The sequence below is a fragment of the Tachyglossus aculeatus genome, chromosome 5 (genome assembly GCF_015852505.1).
Source record: "Tachyglossus aculeatus isolate mTacAcu1 chromosome 5, mTacAcu1.pri, whole genome shotgun sequence".
In the NCBI taxonomy this organism is placed as follows: domain Eukaryota; kingdom Metazoa; phylum Chordata; class Mammalia; order Monotremata; family Tachyglossidae; genus Tachyglossus; species Tachyglossus aculeatus.
Genome location: NC_052070.1, coordinates 90,143,094 through 90,164,455, shown reverse-complemented (window position 1 = coordinate 90,164,455; position 21,362 = coordinate 90,143,094). Strand labels below are relative to the sequence as shown.

The 21,362-nt window shown below is 41.6% G+C and overlaps 1 protein-coding gene across 1 annotated transcript in view; it reads right to left on the bottom strand.

Moving 5' to 3' along the window:
- Positions 1-2,486: 2,486 nt before the first annotated feature.
- Positions 2,487-21,362, bottom strand: part of CERS3 (ceramide synthase 3) — an 88,778-nt gene continuing 69,902 nt past the window's right edge. Inside the window, exon 11 of the mRNA XM_038747148.1 lies at positions 2,487-2,706. Coding sequence (XP_038603076.1) covers positions 2,578-2,706 — 129 coding nt within the window. The 3' untranslated portion in view covers positions 2,487-2,577. The remainder of the gene's footprint in view (positions 2,707-21,362) is intronic.

Below are 21,362 nucleotides of genomic sequence, written 5' to 3'. Positions count from 1 at the left end.
TAGAGGGCAACTGGTTAACATCTTCATGATGCCCCCACCCCTCATAACTTTGAAGACAGTCACTAAAGCCACATCTTAGCCATATTTCTCTAGGTTAAACAGCACAGATTCTTTTAATCTTTCCTCAGAGGGACTGTTTTCCAACAGTGTTAGGCTTACATTTCCTCAAAATATTCTTGGAAGCTATTATAAAGGTTCTATTTCCAATTTAAAGAATCTAACTGTTCATTTTTATAAAGTTCACTAGTAATAAGTGTCCATCTTTAATTCCAATTGCATGCAAAGAATACAATTCACAATTCTCCCCAAAATAGAAATGAAAGCCCAAAAAATGGATTACAAATATTGAGTCTTTGGGAGAAATTCCTGTTTAAGAAAACATAGGTTTCCTAACTATGAATGTGGCTACTGCTTCCAGAATCACTGATCATAGGGAGAAAATGAGGGTATTAAGCACAAGACTCTTAACCACTGGGAGTAAAAATATGTCCCTTCTGTTTTAGGCTGTTCTGATATTTTCAAGTTGAGATACTTTGGGGGAAACTGAGTCCTCTGGAATGGAAAGTTTACTATCTGGGGAGGATAAAATTCCTTCAGCAGCAATGAGGTCCCTATACTGGCTTTTCTTCATGAGAGAGACCATAGTTGCCTCCTTATCTAGGAATCCCAATCAAATTCTCCATAGCTCCCAAAGCAGCAACAGTGGTTAAGGCCTCTGCAGCTATTCCCACCATAAAAATAAGATTGTTCTGCATTTCCATCTTTTCAAAAGCTTTGCAAACCCAATACTCTTTTTGCTCAGCACCAGCAACTTCTTATTTTTAATGTCTTCTTCCATTTCCAGCTTTCAAATCCTGCACACTTGATTCCCCCTGGCTCAGAATTCTTTGTTTCCAATTTCCACAGTGTCCCTCGACTGTTCTTCTCTCACTGTGGTAGTTGCAACCAGACTTTAATTTTAGGATCTATGACACGGAGGAAGTGCTTCTTCCTGGGCAGCAGGGGCCTCGGTTTTCTGGTTACTTACAAGCTGATTCCTTAGAAGAGAGGCAGAGTCCCAACCCTAAAACCTTCTCATTTTTTGGATCCTACCTGGGCAGGACCATTGTAATTCCATCTTGCATGGCTACAGAGACACAGAACTCTAGCTGATATCAAATGCAGACACAAAATGGAAATTTAGCACAATCCTTAAATAATGATCCAATTGGATTCCATGTCAGCCTTGATCCTCAAATACTTGTCATATCAGCTTCCTTCCAGAACCAGTGTTATTCCTAAACCAATGTGAAAATTCACACATTGTGCTTGGGATGGTGAAAATAAATAAACTTCAGTAAAATGGAAAGCAGGGCACTTAATTATACTGACCATTTGGGGAAAAGATACAAGTCCTTTCACAAAGGCAAGCTTTCAACCAATGTTGCTTAGCAGTACAAACATTTACAGTCTCATTTTCAGTGTCACTAATGGGTTTTTGTTAAGTTTACCTATATCAACTAATATTCCCTTCTCATGGTTTTGGAAGAGAGTTTGGGAGTCTTCTCCAGGAGGACCCAGGAATTTCTGACTGGTTGCTGGGAGTGTTGATAGCACCTCGCTGTCCCTCCCACCCCAGGGTGAGTCTGCTTGGTTTTTGGTGACTGTTCTATGGTCCCCATGATGACAACAGTGTTCCTGTAGCTGGCCTGGAGGTAGGACTATAGATACGAGGGACTCAAACTATTTTGCCTGTCAGTGTAGCACTGTTCCCATGACTTATTTGATGCCAGAGATTTGTTTTGCCCCTTTGTAGATTTGGGTCAAACATTACATGCAGACTTGGCCATGGGTGCACATAAAACTACGAAAAAAGCATGAAGCTCTGTTTGACAGCCATGTCATGCAAAAGCATCACATTCTGGAATTGGACTGGATTTCACTTGGAACCCAACCTGAAAACAGAGTGGAATTTATTCCTGAACTTTTCTCCTATATGATCCAGTCAATATCTAGCCCCCAAATGCCTATTCCACTGGGGCCATGGGGACATCTGATTTAAACAATGTGAATTTAGCAAAACTCAGTAAAATTATAAGGTGGGAAGGGTGGCCACAGATGGATTTTTAAAATTCAAACTTCAGAAATGGATGATAAACTTAAGTTGAACTTAAAGGGTTCTTCTGGGAAGGCTCTGAAATTCTTCACCAATTTGATTCCTATCTGCAGTAAAATCCAGTGGGTATATGCCTCACAAACCAGTGCACAATGTTGAAAGAACTTCAAGGGGGTCATTAACACATTCTTGTTAAGCAAAATTTCTTTGAAACTAGGCTATTCTCCAGGTATTGTTGCTTCAATCAATCAATCGGTGATAAGGCAGAGCCTGTTGATCCCAGGCTCTGGGCAGCATGATGAGTTGAATGATCAGTCAATCAATCATATTTACTGAGTGTCTACGGTGCACAGAGCACTGTACTAAGCACTTGTGAGAGTACAATATAACAGAGTTGGTAGATACATTCCCTGCCCATAATGAGCTTACAATCTAGAGGATGACAGAGCAGGCATGAGGGCAAGAGGGATGCCTGCTCAGAGCTAATGAACATGTTGGCCATTGGGAATCGAGTTTCTGTCTGCTGACTCGTGGCCATTTTTCAGACACTCAGCTTCACTGTCTTCGGACAGGTCCTCCTCTTCTTCATCACTCCTCACATCCTGTATCTCCTGACAAAGAGGAAAAATGCATCATTCATTTATTCAATCATATTTATTGAACACTTACTGTGTGCAGAGCACTATACTAAGTGCTTGGAAAGTACAATTTGGCAATAGAGAGAGACAATCCCTGCCCACACCGGGCTTGTAACTTCACTTAAGCTCAAAGATTCCCTGCATCTGCTAGAAAGACAACAGCAGCACCAGTGATAAAGACAGTGACCAAGCTTTATTTTAAGCACAGTTGGGCTGTGGTGTGCATTTTCTGGTGGCTAATAACACACCCCCACTCTCAGTCAAACAAGGCAAACCCAAGGGAGCTATATGCCCATGCCAAGATGGAGATAACAGAGATCCCTAATATTCAGTTCCGAGTTTGGTCAATTCAACCAGTGCTCAATCCACATTTTCTCTAAATGCTTTTTAAGCACTTTCTATGTGCCAGGCACTATACTAAGCACTGGGACTGATATAAGATGATCAGGTTGGACACAGCCCCTGTCGCATACGGGGCTGTGAGTCTAAGTTGGAGAGAGGAGAATTTAATCCCTATTTTACAGATGAGGTAAAGGAAGTACAGAGAAGTTAGATGATTTGCTTAAGGTCACAGAGCAGACAAGTGAGAGGGCCAGGATTAGAGCTCAGGTCCTCTGACTCCCAGGCCTGTGCTCTTTCCACTGGGCCAAGCTGCTTCCCCATTTGGCTCTTACTTATGAGCAGCACCTCTTATTTCCAGTGGTACATAATGCTACCATGATCATGCAGCTACTAGCCTGCCAGGGGAGGAAACAACAAAATTTTTCAGGAGTCACCTAATACTACTTGGAGATTCTGTACTAACAACAAAAGCATCAGTTGTGGACAGTCAATCAATCAACAGCATTTATTGAGCACTTACTATGTACTGTACTAAGCACTTGGGAGAGTATGATACAACAGAATTAGTGGATACATTACCTGCCCATAACAAGTTTACAGGGAACAACCAACTCTGTTGCTTTGTACTTTTTCAAGTGCTTAGAACAGTGTTCTGCACTCAGTAAGCACTTAATAAATATCATTGGTTGATCTTATTTCTGTGGTTCCTATTTTTGAGACTTTTTATAAGTGCTTTTCACCTCCTAGTAGTTGTAATGGCATCTAGGGAGTTCCTGCTCTGTGACAAGCACTATACTAAATACTGGGTGAATAATAAATAAATGAATTCAGACACCTTCCCTGTCCCACTACTAAATCATTCATTCAATCATATTTATTGAGCACTTACTGTTTGCAGGGCACAATTAAGCAGCAGAGGCTGATGTTTGTATATCCTTTAATAGGTAATTTAAAGAACTGAGAAGAAGATCGGGACTACTGCAAGATGGTAGCTGAGTTGGAGGTCTCTAAGACCCATTCCCATTGTAGATTCTGCCATTTGGCCAGCATTTAGAAAAAGGGAAGAAGCTATTTATTTAAAAGAAATCTCACATTATATAATCTGGCTTTTCTCCTGGTATGCTACATCATTCCTTGGTTGACTGTCTGATGTATGACTAATAATAATTATTATTATTATGATTGGGCTATTTGTTAAGTGCTTACCATATGACAAACACCATACTAAGGGCTGGGGTAAATTCAAGAAAATCAGGTCCCACATGGGGATCACAGTCTAAGTAGGAAGGAGAATAGTTATTAATCTCCATTTTGTAGAAGATTTTGCATCATAAAAAAGTTAAGTGATTTGCCCAAGCACATGGCAGGTAAGAAGCAGGACCAGGAATAGAATCCAGGGCCTCTGACTCCCAGACTCTTGTTCTTTCCACTAGGCCATGATTGCTCATACCTTGCCAGTTTCATTACTTGCTGCATCAATTCTTTGCTATCCTCAGATGAAAGAAATGCTCCTATTAGTCATCTCATTTTGCTATCTGCTCACAACACATGGAACTTTCCTCAGTGAGTGGAATCATTTCTTTATTTCTTTCTTCCTTTCTTTCATTCTCCCGTTCTCTCTCTTGTTCCCATTCTCTCTATCTCTCTTGCTTTCTTTCTCCCTCTTTCTCTCTTTTTCTTTCTTTCTCTCCTCTCGCTTTCTTTCTTTCTTTCCTTTTCTCATTCTTTCCTTCCTTGTCTCCTTTCTCTCTTTCTTTCTCTTGCTCTTTCTCTTTCACTCTTTCTTCTCTTGTTCTCTTTTCCTTTCTCTTTCTCTCTGTCTCTCCCCACCTCCCTCCCAGATGCCAAGCTACATGAGACCCCAGACTAAGAGATAGATCTTATGAGAGTAGAAGATGATGCAAATCATGGGGAGCACCTGTGGTGAGTGTGAAACCAAAGGAGAGATCCCTGCAAAAGAGCAAGTTTCCCTGGATGCCTCCTCAGTTTCGATGAAGCCCAAGGGGCAAAAAAGAAAAGCAGCACCCAAAGAGAAGGGGAAATAGGAGGGGAATAGGAGGGTCTGTACACTCAAACCTCTCATTTTGCCAAAATGACATGTCTGGCCACACTAATCATGCTTTTCTTTTGTGCCCAGTGGTCGGTTGCTGACCGCCACTATTGCATCTGGGGTCTTTGCAACCGAATATTTTCTCCTTTGTGTACTGAGTTTCCATGTAATCGCATGGAGAGTGAAAATCTAAAGCATAAACTCTTCAGTCCTAATCAACAAAAATAAACTTCTTGGGGCTCTTCTGTCGAAGTATTTTATTTCCCTTTCCCGAATAACACGGAAGAGTCTCAAAATAAACAACTCTTACTGTAAATACTGAGGAATAAACTTGGCACTTCATCAGTTAAAAGAGAAGAGGATAAAGCAACCTTTCCGTGACATGCTGTGAGATCAGACCCCACGTGGGATCAACTCGGATGTAGCCTTTAAGGAAAGGGCCACACTGATGTTCAGATTCCTGTTCCCATTCACTTAGATTTCCACCCCCACCTCCCTCTATCTTGGATGGAAGTATTTTTGTGGGGAAAACAAATAACCCAAGTTGCAACACAGAAGTGAAATCATAGCTGGGAAGGCAGACCCACACAAGCCTGCTGCTCTAGGGGCTCAAATTAGGAGCTGGTTGGACTGGCCTTTTATCCAGAGAAAACTGGGATAAGCACCATTTCCCAGTAATCTCTCCTTTCCTGGGGGAAAAAGAAAAACTAGCAGAGGAAATGGATTTTTTTCCCTGGGTGGGGGAAAGGCAGGGGAAGTGTGTTTGTCCAAAACACATGAGAGGCTGGCAAATGGGTAGCATCTGGAGCTGTGATGGTCCTGGGCCACCCTGTACTATTATTCTGACAACTCTAAATCCCACTTTGTGATTTCTTCATCCAGGTAGGTGCCAGGTAGAAATTCCTTAAGGTCTCCATACTGACCCTACAGTCCAACCTAATCTCAGCCATGGTAAAAGGTGGTTCAGCCTATTGCTGAGGGAAAGGTTGTAGAGAAGGACATCTGGAACAGATGCCATGAAGAAATTGATCATCACCAGTGAGAAGTGGTGTTGCCCAGTGGAAGGAGCATATGCCTGGGCAAGTCACTATACTTTTCTGTGCCTAGGTTACCTCATCCATAAAATTGGGATTAAGACTATGAGCCCCTTGAGGGACAAGGACTGTAACCAACTCTATTTGCTTGTATCTACCCCATTGTTTGGCACATAGTAAGCACTTAAATATCACAATTGTTATTATTATTATTATCACCATAGCAACTACTGAGCTTCCCCGAGGGAAGGTGAGGGAGGTGGCAAAGTAGCATGTTAATCTATCTTGGTCCCTGTAGTTGAATAACTGTAGTTATTCAGGTAGTTGGAAAATGGCAAGATCTAGGTAACAATGAAAACTTTCTACTCCAGCCATTTGTTCTGCAGACATTTCTGCCAAGAACTACCCCTACTGTGTTTTCCTATAAGTAAGTAGATACAAGGGGAAAGTGCCTTGCCATATTTGTTAGGCACTTATATGTCAAGCACTGTACTAAGCACCGGGGAGGATACAAGATAATCAGGTCAGATACAATCCCTGTCCGATGCAGTGTTCACAGTCTAAGTAGGAAGGAAAAGAGGTAATGAACCCCCATTTTACATATGAGGTAACCGAGGCACAGAGAAGTGATGTGACTTGTCCAAGATCACACAACAGGCCTGTGATGGAGCTGGTATTAAAACCCGGATCCTCTTACTCCCAGGTCCGTGTTCTTTCCACTGGGCCTGCTCCACTCTAAATTTATTAAAGATTAATATCATCTGCCAACAATTTAAGATTTTGGAGGTATGATAGGAAAGTAGAAACTGTGCATGTTCTTTTTGTTAAATATTTTAACTAAGCTTTACATGTTGGTGAATTTTGCTAAAAGACTGTACAGTTAGAATTATAACCAATTGCATAATTTGACAAAAAACAGATCAAAGAAGTACAAACACAGTAGTTGGAAAACAGAACCAAGTCCCATTTAATTTTAATGATTTGGTTTCTTGGTATAGGGAAACACTAAAGCATTGTGGAAAATAGATGTATTTTATATTCTAGATGACTAATCCATTTAATCTTTCTAAGTGGGGCAACAGTTTCAAAGTTTACAAGATGCAACAATACTATAAAATCTGTAATAGAGCTATTTGTAGGAAACCAAATACATGATTAAATAACTCTTTGTTCTTTTGTTTAACCCTTTCTTCTCTTCTCTCTTCCTCATGGAATTAAATGAACTGAATACCTCAAGATTTCACTGGCTTATAATAATAATTGTGGTATTTCCTGAATGCTTACTATGTGCCAAGCACTGTACTAAGCTCTGGGATAGATTCAAGATAATCAGGTCCCACAGTCTAAGTAGGAGGGGGAACAGGTATTGAATCCCCATTTTTCAGGTGAGGAAACTGAGGCACAGATAAATTAAATGGCTTGCCCAAGGTCACAAAACAGGTATGTGATGGAGTTGGGATTAGAACCCAAGACCTCTGACTCCTAGGCCTATGCTTTTTCCACTGGGCCAAGCTGTTTTTCTACAGTAGGGTTGGTAGACATGATTCCTGTTCTCAAGGAGTTCAACTAATACCATTAAAAAAGGGTTTACAATCTAGTGGGGGACATAGATATTGAAATAAATTACAGAAGGAGAAAAGAAAGCTATAAAAATATGTACACAAGTTCTGTGGGGCTGGGAGTGGAATATCAAAGTCCTTAAGGGCTACAGAACTAAGTGCAGAGTGATGCAGAAGAGAGGGTGAATAAGGAGAAAAGAGGAATTGCTCAGGGCTGGCCTTCTGGAGGAGATACGATTTTAGTAGGGCTTTGAAGATGGGGAGAGTGTGTCTATTGGATATGAAGGCGGGGGGGGGGGGGGGGTGTCCCAGGAAAGAGGGAGGATATGGGCAAGGGGTACAGGGAGTAGGTTGGTGTTCGAGAAGCAGAGTGTGTGAATTTGGTTATACGAGGAGATCAGTGAGGTCAGCTAAGGTTGGAGGAAAGCTGATTGGGAACCTTAAAGTTGAGGAGTTTATATTTGGTGCAGAGATTCACTCATTCATTAGAGAAGTAGCGTGGCATAGTGGAAAAGAGCCCGGGCTTGGGAGTCAGAGGTCGTGGATTCTAATCCCAACTCTGCCACTGACCAGCTGTGTGACTTTGGGCAAGTCATTTGACTTCTCTGGGCCTCAGTCACCTCATCTGTAAAATGGGGATTAGGACTGGGAGCCCCACGTGGGACAACCTGATCACCTTGTATCTACCCCAGCACTTAGAACAGTGCTCAGCAAATAATAAGCGCATAACAAAAGAAGCAGCATGGCTCAGTGGAAAGAGCCCAGGCTTGGGAGTCAGAGGTCATGGGTTCCAATCCCGGCTCTACCACTTGTCAGCTGTGTGACTTTGGGCAAGTCACTTAACTTCTCGGGTCCTCAGTTACCTCATCTGTAAAATGGGGATTAAAACTGTGAGCCCCATGTGGGACAATCTGATCACCTTGTATCCCTCCACTGCTTAGAACAGTGCTTTGCACATAGTAAGCACTTAACAAATACCATTATTATTATTATTCAATCATATTTATTGAACACTTACTGGGTGCAGAGCACTGTACTAAGCAATTGGGAAGTGAACAATATAACAACAGACACATTCTCTGCCCACAGAGAGTTTATAGTTTAGAAGAGGGGAGCTTATAATTTAGAGGACTAGGCAACCCACTGGAAATTTTTGAGGAGTGGGGAGATGTGCACAGAATACTGTTTTAGAAAATAATCCGAGCAGCAGGGTGAAATATGGACTGAAGTGGAGAGAGACAGGAAGTAGGGAAGTCAGGAAGGAGTCTGATGCAGTAGTCAAAGTAGGATATGATAAGGGCTCAGACCAGTGTAGTATCAGTTTGGAAAAAGAGGAAGGGGCTGATTTTAAAGTGTATAGGCATGTAACAATTCCCCTTTCTCCCTGATGGCTTCTTAATAAATGTGGAAATAATTGGGATATTTGTTAAACACCTACTATGTGCCAAGCACTGTACTAAGTGCTGAGGTAGATACACAATAATCAGGTCCCACATGGATCTCACAGTCTAAACAGGAGAGAGAACAGGTTTTGAATACTCATTTACAGATGAGGGAACTGAGGCACAGAGAAGTTAAGTGACTTGCCCAAGATCACACAGCAGGTATATGGTGGAGTCAGAATTAGAATCCAGGTCCTCTGACTCGCAGGGCCATGCTCTTTGCACTAAGCCAGGCTCCTTCTCTCTCGGAGTTTATCCTAGTTTGTGACATGCATCTAGCTAGCACAAAACCTATAAAGGCATTTAAAGGTCCCAAACCAACTCACCTGCTGTATGACTTTGGGAAAGTCACTTTACTTCTCTGTGCCTCAGCTCCTTCATCGGTAAAACAGGGATTAAGACTGTGAGCCCTATGTGAGACAGGGACCGTGACCAACCTGATTATCTTGTATCTACTCCAGTGCCAGGTACATACTAAGCACTTAAATATCTTCATTATTATTATTATTATTAACTAGAAACACATCCAGTATATTCAAGAATCATCCAAAACATTCTCCACGGCATGGAAGGTGAGACTTCTGCTTTGAGGGCTAAAGGTGTAAACCCAACATCATCATCATCATCAATCGTATTTATTGAGCGCTTACTATGTGCAGAACACTGTACTAAGCGCTTGGGAAGTACAAATTGGCAACATATAGAGACAGTCCCTACCCAACATTGGGCTCACAGTCTAAAAGGGGGAGACAGAGAACAAAATGAAACATACTAACAAAATAAAATAAATAGAATAGATATGTACAAGTAAAATAAATAAATAAATAGAGTAATAAATATGTACAAACATATATACATATATACAGGTGCTGTGGGGAAGGGAAGGAGGTAAGATGGGGGGATGGAGAGCGGGATGGGGGGAGAGGAAGGAAGGGGCTCAGTCTGGGAAGGCCTCCTGGAGGAGGTGGGCTCTCAGCAGGGCCTTGAAGGGAGGAAGAGAGCTAGCTTGGCGGATGGGCAGAGGGAGGGCATTCCAGGCCCGGGGGATGATGTGGGCTGGGGGTCGATGGCGGGACAGGCGAGAACGAGGTACGGTGAGGAGATTAGCGGCGGAGGAGCGGAGGGTGTGGGCTGGGCTGTAGAAGGAGAGGAGGGAGGTGAGGTAGGAGGGGGCGAGGTGATGGAGAGTCTTGAAGCCCAGGGTGAGGAGTTTCAGCCTGATGCGCAGATTGATTGGTAGCCACTGGAGATTTTTGAGGAGGGGAGTAATATGCCCAGAGCGATTCTGGACAAAGATAATCCGGGCAGCAGCATGAAGTATGGATTGAAGTGGAGAGAGACACGAGGATGGGAGATCAGAAAGAAGGCTGATGCAGTTAACCCTTTCTTCCTTCTATCAAATGTATGAAATTGTCCTTTGTAAAACTTTTGCCCTTTGCTCATTCGCACCTGGTTGAGTGGTTCTGAGGAATTTTGTGCCCTTTCCATTATAGAGGAGCCATCTGGAAGGGGAGAAAACTGCTCAGGGCACCCTGAAAGAGAAGAAAGGACCCCAGCTTGCTTTTCGCTAATAATCTTAGCCCACCAGTCCAACTAATAGAGCAGCTTTGTGGAGAAATCTCCTTAGGGAATATATTCAATAGGTTCCTACTAAATCTTGACTATTCCAGCCAATTCCAGCTCAGCTTCTTTCACCCTCCTCCTTCTCAAAACAGAATGAACAGCGAATTGAGAGGGAGAACAAACCTCAACCTCACCGTGGGAGCCACTGTCAGGTCTTGGTGTCATTTGAGCTTGCACCCAATCGACAGACACACTTGCAGTTTGGGGAGGAGGGATTTCTTCTTATCACTTTGACTCTCAACTTCCCAACCTTAAAGGCAGACATTGCTGCCCCTCATAACACTCCCTCCCCAACACGTGTCGTATTCAGGCAGTGACTGTGACCATGCTCTCTAATTTTGTTTGGTGGTCACCCACCACAACAATTAACTTGATGTTCACCGAAATACCAATCAAGTGCCTTTTTGACCTAAGATTGGACCCGTAACAGATTTGCATGGCAACCGGCTTTCCCAGTCCCATTAGAAAGCACTCTAGCCCTGGATCTTCCAAGAACTTCGCCAAACCCCATTTTCCTCCCCGACCTTCCCAATCACATCATCACATCATTCACTGGGGCGCTCATGCATACATTTGTTATTTCCTTAATTTACTCACCTGGGTTTCTCATGTCTATCTAATTTCTCACCCTTTCACCTATGGTATCTTCGGCAATTTGTATCCACTTGCCTCTTTTCTCAGACTAAGTTTCTCAAAGGCATTGACATGTTTTTGACTCTTTGACTGCTTCCTAAGCACCTAAATACACTGCTCTGTGCACAGTATGTGCTCAACAGATGCTGCTGCTGGTTTCACCACTTTTGGCTCCTTTTTCAAAAGTCTTGATGTTAACCCTTTGTTATATTTCAATCACGTGCACTTCAAGATTTGTTCTCACCCACCAAGGGCTCCAAAAAACAGGAATGTACATTTTGCAATTAACGCATGAAAAAAATCCCAAAAAACTCAAACTGTGAAATTTGATCTTGTCCATGTCCAATAAGAGTTTTAAGTGACATCGATGAACCATGATCACTATGGCTCCCCTTCCCCCAGAATATTGCAGGACTGGTGTTTGCTCACTATCATTTATGAACCTGAAGAAATCATCCAAGGGTATGCAAACCCTGTTCAATACTTCAGATTCATTTGCTATCTGGCACAATTTTAAAGTTTTCTGAAAATGAGCTAGATCAATCGATAAGGTTGTGTTGTGACTACCCAACTACCATTAGAAAAAAAAAATCTAAATCTCTCGAAAAGAGGTTAAAACTCCAATCTACTGTGGGTTGACACACTTCAGCTGAAGAACTTTAGTTATTTCATCAACTCCTAATTTTAGCAGAGACAAACAGATGTCTTTGGGAATGCACATAGATTCAGCTGTAAGATCCCAGATGAGTAGTGAAGTGAGAAAATTTGTAAATCAATTATGATAATGAATCGCCAAGCCCATTAATTCAGTCTGCATAACATGTAGTTCTCATTGAAAGCACTCAAGTATGTCTGAATGGTAAGGCTCTTTGTGCTGTCAGCCTGTATTAACCATGAGCATGTTAATAAGCCTTGGTTTCAGGACTAGATGATGACTCTTATTTGCCTGGATGTTCAAAACTTTATCTTTCTATTGTGTGCCCCTCAGGTTAGAGGAACAAAGTTGACCTCTCTCAATGGGTAATATGAGCTTTAAATGTATTCTTCATAAGAGCTAGTGGAATGCAAAACGCAAAAAATACGTCTTCTATTTCTCAAAGTTGGTGAACTCTTGATTAAGCTTGCCTTTTTTCTGAACCCATGATAGATCTCAAAATTAGAAAAAGTTTCTGGACTGCCCTAACACTTGCATATATTTCTGTAAGACACATATATCCATTTTTGTTATTTTACCCTTAAATCTTTTGTTTCTGGCACTTGTACTTTTTAATGTTCTTGTGTCTGTTCTGCCACCTTTCTTTGATTGTAATCTTCTCCAGAGTGGGGGCCATGTTTTCCTTTCTAATCATACTCACACTCCTAGTACAGAACATTGCACTAAGTGGACACCCAATAAATTCATTGAGGATGATTATTTAAAGGCTTCAGCTGGGATGGAGGAAGTCAAGGACAGATTGTTACAGAAGGACTAAGGAATCTTCAGGGTTTTCCAATTTGCTTCTGAGTTTGTGCGGATTGGATCTGGGTTACTTTAAAGACTGACTCTCGCTTTATAAACTCCTATGATTGCTATGATCCACTTGGGTATTCCTGCTGACAATTCATGATTTACACTTGCCAGAGCAGATCATGGGCAGCAGAAGGCTGACATCTGTGGCATTCCCTCCCTGCTCTAGTTTGAGTGAGCTGCTGGGAAAGATGCAAAACTTACATTTTTAACTAACTAACCCACTGGAGTGGTAACACGATCTAGCCTGTTTTCTGCTGCTAATGCTTCTTTCGGTTACTTGTGCTGCTTTTAACAAACCTAAACATCTTTATGAATGGTTTCATTGTGCTGGTGCCCTCGGGCTTTCAGGATACAATTTTTAAACATCTTCTTTCCAGTGAGGTAAAATAAATAACAAGTGTAGTCGGTCCTATGGCCTGATCACGGAACCACCCTTCAGTGGTAGATTTGGGAAGTCTGACTTGATAAATTGTCAGTCATTTGTAAAAATATTTTACTTATCTTGTTCAATTCTCTGGATTTTAAATGCTACTATTCATATTATTAAGATTGAAGACACAGGAGAACCTAGAAGTCCAGTCACAAGAATTTCAGTTAGTCAACTCCACATATTGAGCTCCAAGATTAATGTAGGGATATTTTCTGGAGGCTGAAAGTTGGTAGCTTTGAAGAATTGGTGGGGAAGTCTGCATCCCCCAACTTAGCCTTCTTTAACCACTATTACAGTATACGATCAATTGACTCTACATCATGGGTACAACTTGTTTTCATAAGATTTTTGCTAAAATTCAACCTGTAAGAATCAAAGCTGACTAGAATGGTAACCCAATCAGCAAAAGGGATAGAAAAACCCTGTGACAGCTGGAGTGACATCAACAAGTGTCAAAGGAACAAAACAGACCATCTTGGCAAAATTACCAAATATGCACCTGCTAGCATGCCACAGCTTCAGAAATGGTCAAGGAGAAAGAAGTTAAACTCTCCTAGAGGAAAAGACCATTCCCTCTTGAGTCAGTCTGTTAGATTAATTAATTAATTGTTAAGTGCTTACTATGTACCAAGTACTGCTCTAAACGCTGGGATAGATATAAGGTAATCAGCTTGTCCCACGTGGGGTTCACAGTCTTCATCCCCATTTTACAGATGAGGTAACTGAGGTATAGAGAAGTTAAGTGACTTGCATAAAGTCACACAGCTGACAAGTGGCAGAGGTGGGATTAGAACCCATCAACCTCTGCCTCCCAAGCCTGTGCTCTTTCCACTAAGCCAACCTCTCTCAAGGTTTGACCTATTCACATCTCTGTTCTCATCTGGTAGTCATACATACCCATTCCATTGTCCTCGGAAGCAAATCTCACAGTTTCTTTATCTGCCAATCCCATTGGATTCTCTATATTTGCAATTTCCATCTGTCCTGACATTTTCTGAAATAATATGTTGCCAACTTGTACTTCCCAAGTGCTTAATACAGTGCTTTGCACACAGTAAGCGCTCAATAAATATGATTGAATGAATGAATGAATATATGTTGCCAACTTGCACTTCCCAAGCGCTTATTACAGTGCTCTGCACACAGTAAGCACTCAATAAATACGATTGAATGAATATATGTTGCCAACTTGTACTTCCCAAGTGCTTAACAGTGCTCTGCACACAGTAAGTGCTCAATAAATATAATTGAATGAATGAATATATGTTGCCAACTTGTACTTCCCAAGCACTTATTACAGTGCTCTGCACACAGTAAGCGCTCAATAAATACGATTGAATGAATGAGTGAATATATGTTGCCAACTTGTACTTCCCAAGCACTTAGTCCAGTGTTCTGCACACAGTAAGCACTCAATAAATACGACTGAATGAATGAATGAAGGTTGGACACAGTCTCTGTCCTAGATGGGGCTTGAAGTCTGAGAACGAGGCAGAACAGGGATTGAATTCCTGTTTTTACAGTTGAGGAAACTAAGGCACAGAGAAGTCAAGGGACTCGCCCATGGTCACAGAACAGCGAGCGGCAGAGCCGGGATTAGAATCCAGGTCCTCCGATTCCCAGAACCGGGCTCTTCCCATTAGGACACACTGTTTCCAGGGTTAGCCCCTCCCCATCCCCCCCGCCTTACCTCCTTCCCCTCGCCACAGCACCTGTATATATATTTGTACATATTTATTATGCTATTTATTTATTTTATTTGTGCATATTTATTCAATTTATTTTATATTGTTAATATGTTTTGTTTTGTTCTCTGTCTCCCCCTTCTAGACTGTGAGCCCACTGTTGGGTAGGGACCATCTCTATATGTTGCCAACTTGGACTTCCCAAGTGCTTAGTACAGTGCTCTGCACACAGTAAGCACTCAATAAATATGATTGAATGAATGAATCTCCCTTCAACACCCACCTACAGCCACGACTCCTCCATGGAGCCTTGCTCAATAAGTGGAAGTAATGAATGTTCTCCCATCTGGTTGTTGTCATCAACATCACCACATTTATTCAGTGTGTCTAATCTATGTAGACAACTTTTCCAACATAGCCTTCTAAGCTCTAACCCACCCCCTCAAAATCCACACCAAAATCAATAAAATGTTCACAGGGCTCTCTCTCTTGTTTGTATGGAAGTTTCTCCATGTCAAGAACTGCGCTTTTCCTTTTCTGCTACTCCGAGTGTGGTAGTGCCTTGCCAGGAAGATTTACATTTTTATTTGCTAACAAGACTGTGTGAAAATTCCTTCAAGTAAAACATTTCCTGATTCCTATATCTAGAATTGGGGTAAAGTCAAAATAAAAGTCTCAGTAGAAACAGTCTTTGTTCTCATTCTTTAAATCGCAAACTGCCTCTGTGCCTTATGTCAGGGGAGATGGTTTTTGAATGATATGAACAGACACTGAAGACCACTTCACTATGAACAATGTATTGTCAAAGTATAAAGCCCCCAATTTTAAATGGGTTTTAATGCATGCAAAACCTGACCAACTTTTAATGTTTACTTAAATGATAAAAGGTGTGCACCTTATTTTGTGGATAACTTTAGGTTGAGATGAACAATAACATGACATGCCATTAGGTTTTATAAACTCTTGGTTCTAAAGGCTAACCTCCCACTTTCCTAGTTGGTTCTTTTCTGGCACCCCCAGAAAATTTCAGCTGTTCACTTCCCTAAATGAGTCAAGATCTGTAGCTCTTCAAGGGAGCTGCAAACATGGCATTCTCACCAGAGAGTTCACAGGCCCAATGCACACAGCTCATCTTTTTGGAACCCAGCCTCTGAACTCTTCACCTTCCTGAGGGGTTGTCTTTGGGCATTGCTGAGCTATATCAAATCTCCTGTGGATGAGACCCAGGCTTATGAACACATTCTTTGTCAGCAAGCCCACCTCTCAGTGATTACAGGGCCAGTTGGAATAGCAATCAGTTTAGTTTTGCAGTGGGAGACTGATTCTCTGACCCAGATGACTGCAGATTCACTGCAGTGAGATTCAGATTCACTCACTGACCCAGAATAACAATGCAACAAAGCCTTGGATTGTGGTGTAGGTTGGGCAAAGGCATCCTTTTTTATGGTATTTGTGAAGTGCATACTATGTTCCAGGCACTGTACTAAGCACTGGGTAGATACAAGCTAATCAGGTTGGATACAGTCCCTGTCCCACATTGGGTTCACAGTTTTAACCCTCATTTTACAGATGAGGAAACTGAGGCATAGAGAAGTTAAGTGACTTTCTCAAGGTCATACAGCAGGCAAGTGGCAGAGACGGGGTCATAAGAGAACATACACTCCAAGAAGATTCTTGGGGCACTCAAGATTGCTAATCCAACCTGGAAATAAATACAGGCATCTGTCATAGTCCACTATCATCATCATCACAATTATTACACTTGGTGGGGGGGAAAAATGCTGTGAAAATGAACAGGCCAACTACCTGCCCTCCAGATGTTTCAAAATCTATATAGAGGAAAGGAAGACACGCCAACAGAAGTCAAACTCTCAATGAGAACACAAGCCCATCTTCTCTGATTGGGTTCACCAGAAGTAAAACATCTATTTGTCATTTTTATTACTTTCTGGACCTAAGTAATTACTTGCCAGAGGGAAGTGGGCAAGGAACTTTAAATCACTCAATCACCTTGCCCCCTGCTACCTTACCTCGCTGCTTTCCTACTACAACCCAGCCCTCCCACTTTGCTCCTCTAATGCCAACCTACTCACTGTACCTCGATTTCACCTATCTCACCACTGACCTCTCACCCACATTCTGCCTCTGGCACTGACCACCCTTCCTCTTCATATCCCACAGATGATAACTTTTCCCACCTTCAAAACCTTATTAAAAGCATGGCTCTTCCAAGAGACCTTCCCTGACTAAGCCCTCATTTCTTCTTCTCTGACTCGCTGTACTGGCACTTGGATTTGCACCCTTTATTCACCCCTCTCTCAGCCCCACAGCACTTACATGTAAATCCATAATTTATTTAGATGTCTGCCTAGCCCTCTAGACTGTAAGCTCATTGTGGGCAGGGAACATGTCTACCAACTCTGTTATATTCTACTCCCCCAAGTGCTTAGTACTGTGCTCTGCACACAGTAAGTACTCAATATGACTGATTGATTAACTATTTGCAAGGCTGTTTCACCTCCTGACATCAGGGTGTATTTAGAGTTGAACAGTAACCAGAAAATTGGATTGGGTAAGTGTGACTGAGTTGGGCCCTTCGAAATAGACTTTCTCAAACACCTTTTAACTGCCAGTCTAGCCTGAGGATAAGAATCTTGCTGCACAGATCTCAGATTCCGTACCCCTATGGGGAAAAGGTATATGGATAGAGTAAGCGATTTACTTTTATTTCTCTCTAGTATGAGAGTTACTTCCAAAAGCTACAGGATAGTTTGGTTCTAAAGTTGTCACTTAGGGTGTCATTTTGGATAAAACACATTTTGTAAATCTCCATAATGCAAAAACTATTCTAACTTGGTTACATACTCCTGTACTAGACATTAACCTTTTGTATCACACTGATAAATTGTCAGTCCCTCCTGGTGCTAAAGCAATTCCACTAAACCTCTCCTTGATTCCGTGAGAAGAGGTAGAATGGACCACTTTCATGGCCTAGTCAATAGAGCACAAGCCTAATAGTTAGAAGGACCTGGGACCTAATCACGGCCTCTGCCACTTGTCTGCTTTGTGACCTTGGGCAAGTCACTTCATTTTCTGTGCCTCATTACCTCATCTGTAAAATGGGGATTAAGATTGAGAGCCCCATGCGGGACACACACTGTGTCAAGCCTGATTAGCTTTTATCTACCCCTGCACTTAATACAATGCCTGGCACATAGTAAGTGCTCAACAAATACCAAAATTATTATTATTATAATTGTTATTATTATTATTGTTATGCAGTGTGTTCCTCTCCCACACTGGAGCCCATCACATGGGGGCTGGAGGAGACTGTATGAATCAATGGGAAGGTCTGCCAAAGGAGAGGCTGAGTCTGGAGAGGAGGGAAGAAGGAGGAGGTGAGTAAAACTCGTTTGCATAAAATTTCTTAAGCAAGGTCAAATCCTTCTGGATTTCTCTCTCTAGTAAGGTCAAATCCTTTTCACCCCTAAACCCATCACAGTTTTGGCTCAGGACAAAATATGAGACCATAGATTTTTAACTGGGACATTAATAATAATAATAATAATAATAATAGTGTTTATTAAGAGCTTACTATGTGCAAATCACTGTTCTAAGTGCTGGGGAGGTTACAAGGTGATCAGGTTGTCCCACGGGGGGCTCACAGTCTTCATCCCCATTTTACAGATGAGGCACAGAGAAGTTAAGTTACTTACCCAAAGTCACACAGCTGACAATTGGCAGAGCTGGGATTTGAACCCATGACCTCTGACTCTAAAGCCCATGCTCTTTCCACTGAACCATGCTGCTTCTCAATATTATACATTTCCTATTGCTTGAGCCCAACATTTTAGCTGCTTTCCATTTCTCATTTTTAAGCAGTGTGGCTTAGTGGATAGATCACAGGACTGAGAGTCAGGATATCTGGGTTTAATCCTGGGTCTGCCATTCGCCTGCTGTGTCACCTAGAGCAAGTTCCTTAACTGCTCTGTTTCTAAGTTTCCTCAACTGTAAAATGAGTGTTAAAAACTTATTCCTCTTACACCCCCGAGACTGTGAGCCCTGTGAAGAACAGGGACTATATCTGATCTGTTTATATTGTACATACAACAGTGCTTAGTACAGTGCTTGGCATACAGTACGTGGTTAACTAATAACTACTAGAGAAGCAGCATGGCCTAATGGATAGAGCACGGACCCGAAAGTCCTAGAGGGACCTGGGTTCTAATCCCTACTCTGTTACTTGTCTGCTGTGTGACCTTGGCAAGTCACTTTACTTTTCAGGGCCTTAGTTACTCATCTGTGAAAAGGGGATTAAGACTGTGAGCACCCTATGGGATATAGAGTATGTCCAAACTGATTAGCTTGTAGTTACTCCAGTATTTAGTACAGTACCTGGCATATAGTAAGCAGTTAACAAATACCATAAAAAACCTCATACCATAATTATTGTTATTACTGTTCCCATGAACCCAAACATTTGTAACTATACACATGGAAAAAAATGCATCATAAAAGAAATATGCAAATCGTCAGAAGGAATATTTCTTAAGAGTGGTATCCTGAGAATGGGGCACCTCCAGACATAATGTCCTCGTAGGCAAAAGAAAAGGATGTGAAAGGCAGGTGAATAATGAGTTGAGAAGCAGAAGTCAGAAAGAGAAAAAGAGCTCCCTTAAACTTAACAGTATCCTGGACAATTGCCTAGTTGGCCTATATGACAAGACTGGCCCTCCCTCATGAACTGGTGGATATACTGCTCAGCATGTAGTGGGTGCTCAATAAATACCATTAATTTATTGATATGAACGCTACTCAGATAACTGTCCTGAGATATGTCACCCTAAAGAAGAATAGAACATTCTGCTGATTGAAAATGCCTACCATTTTTTCTAAAGGAACACAAGGATTTATGAGGAGCAGTTTGGCCTAGTGGATAGAAAATGTGTCCAAGAGTCAGAGGACCTGGGTTCTAATCTTGGCTCCATCACTTGTCTGCTATGAGACTCTGGGAAAGTCACTTCAATTCTCAGTGCCTCAGTTTCCTCATCTATCAAACTGGGATTAATCCTATTTCCTCATACTTAAGACATGAGCTCCATATGAGTGGCGACTTATACAACCTGATTAATTTATATCTACCTCAGTGCCTAGAAAAGTGTTTGACACATAGTAAGAATTTAACAATATTACCATTAAAAAAAAAAATCCAGCTAAAACATATGGGGGCTTTTCTAACAAAAAATAATAGTATTTTTTGATGTTACATATAATTCATTTAGCCTAATTTGGCTATCATATTATACTCCAAGGAGGAGAAGCCTGACCTAGTAGAAAGAGCACTGGGAATCAGAGAACCTGAGTTCTAATCCTGATTATCATTTGCCTGCTGTGTGACCTTGGCCAAGTCACTTGACTTCTCGGTGCTGCTAGCCACAGCTGCCTGCTGACTTTAGTTTTTTTAATTTTGTGAACTATGTATTTGTCCTTGTCCCTTATGTTTTAATGTTTGAAAACATTTCCCCATCCCCACTTCTATTCATTATCCAGTGCTTAGTACAGTGCTTTGCACACAATAAGTACTTAATAAATACTATTACTACTATTACGTCATTTTCTTCATCTGTAAAATTTTTACAATTATTATAGTATTTAAGCAGTTACTCTGTTTTAAGTGCTGGGGTAGATACAAGTCAATCAGGTTGGACATAGTTCCTATCCCACATGGGACTCATGGTCCTAAGTAAAAGAGTGAACAGTAATTTAAATCCCCATTTTTTACAGTTGGGGAAACTGAGGCACAGAGAAGTTACATGACTTGCCCAAGGTCACACAGCAAGCAATTGGCAGAGCTGGGATTAGAACCCAGGTCCTCTGACTTCCAAGCCCATGCTTGGAAGCCCATGCTTCCAAGCCCATGCTTGGCTATAAGTCAGTATATGCACTAGCCCATATTCCTTCTCAACTACTTCTTGATAATAATAATAATAATAATAATAATAATAATAATAGCATTTAAGTGCTTACTATGTACTTAGCACTAGACTAAGTGCTGGGATAAATACAAAGTATTTGGGTTGGACACAGTCCTGGCTTCAACCAGGATTCACATTCTAAATATGAGCAAGAACAGGTATCCTGCCCTCCTCCCTTGTAAGTCCCTTTCTCCCCTTTCTAGACTGTGAGCTGGTTGTTGGGTAGGGACCATCTCTATATGTTGCCAACTTGTACTTCCCAAGCACTTAGTACAGTGCTCTGCACACAGTAAGCGCTCAATAAATGTGATTGAATGAATGAATGAATATGTGGCAGGGACTATGC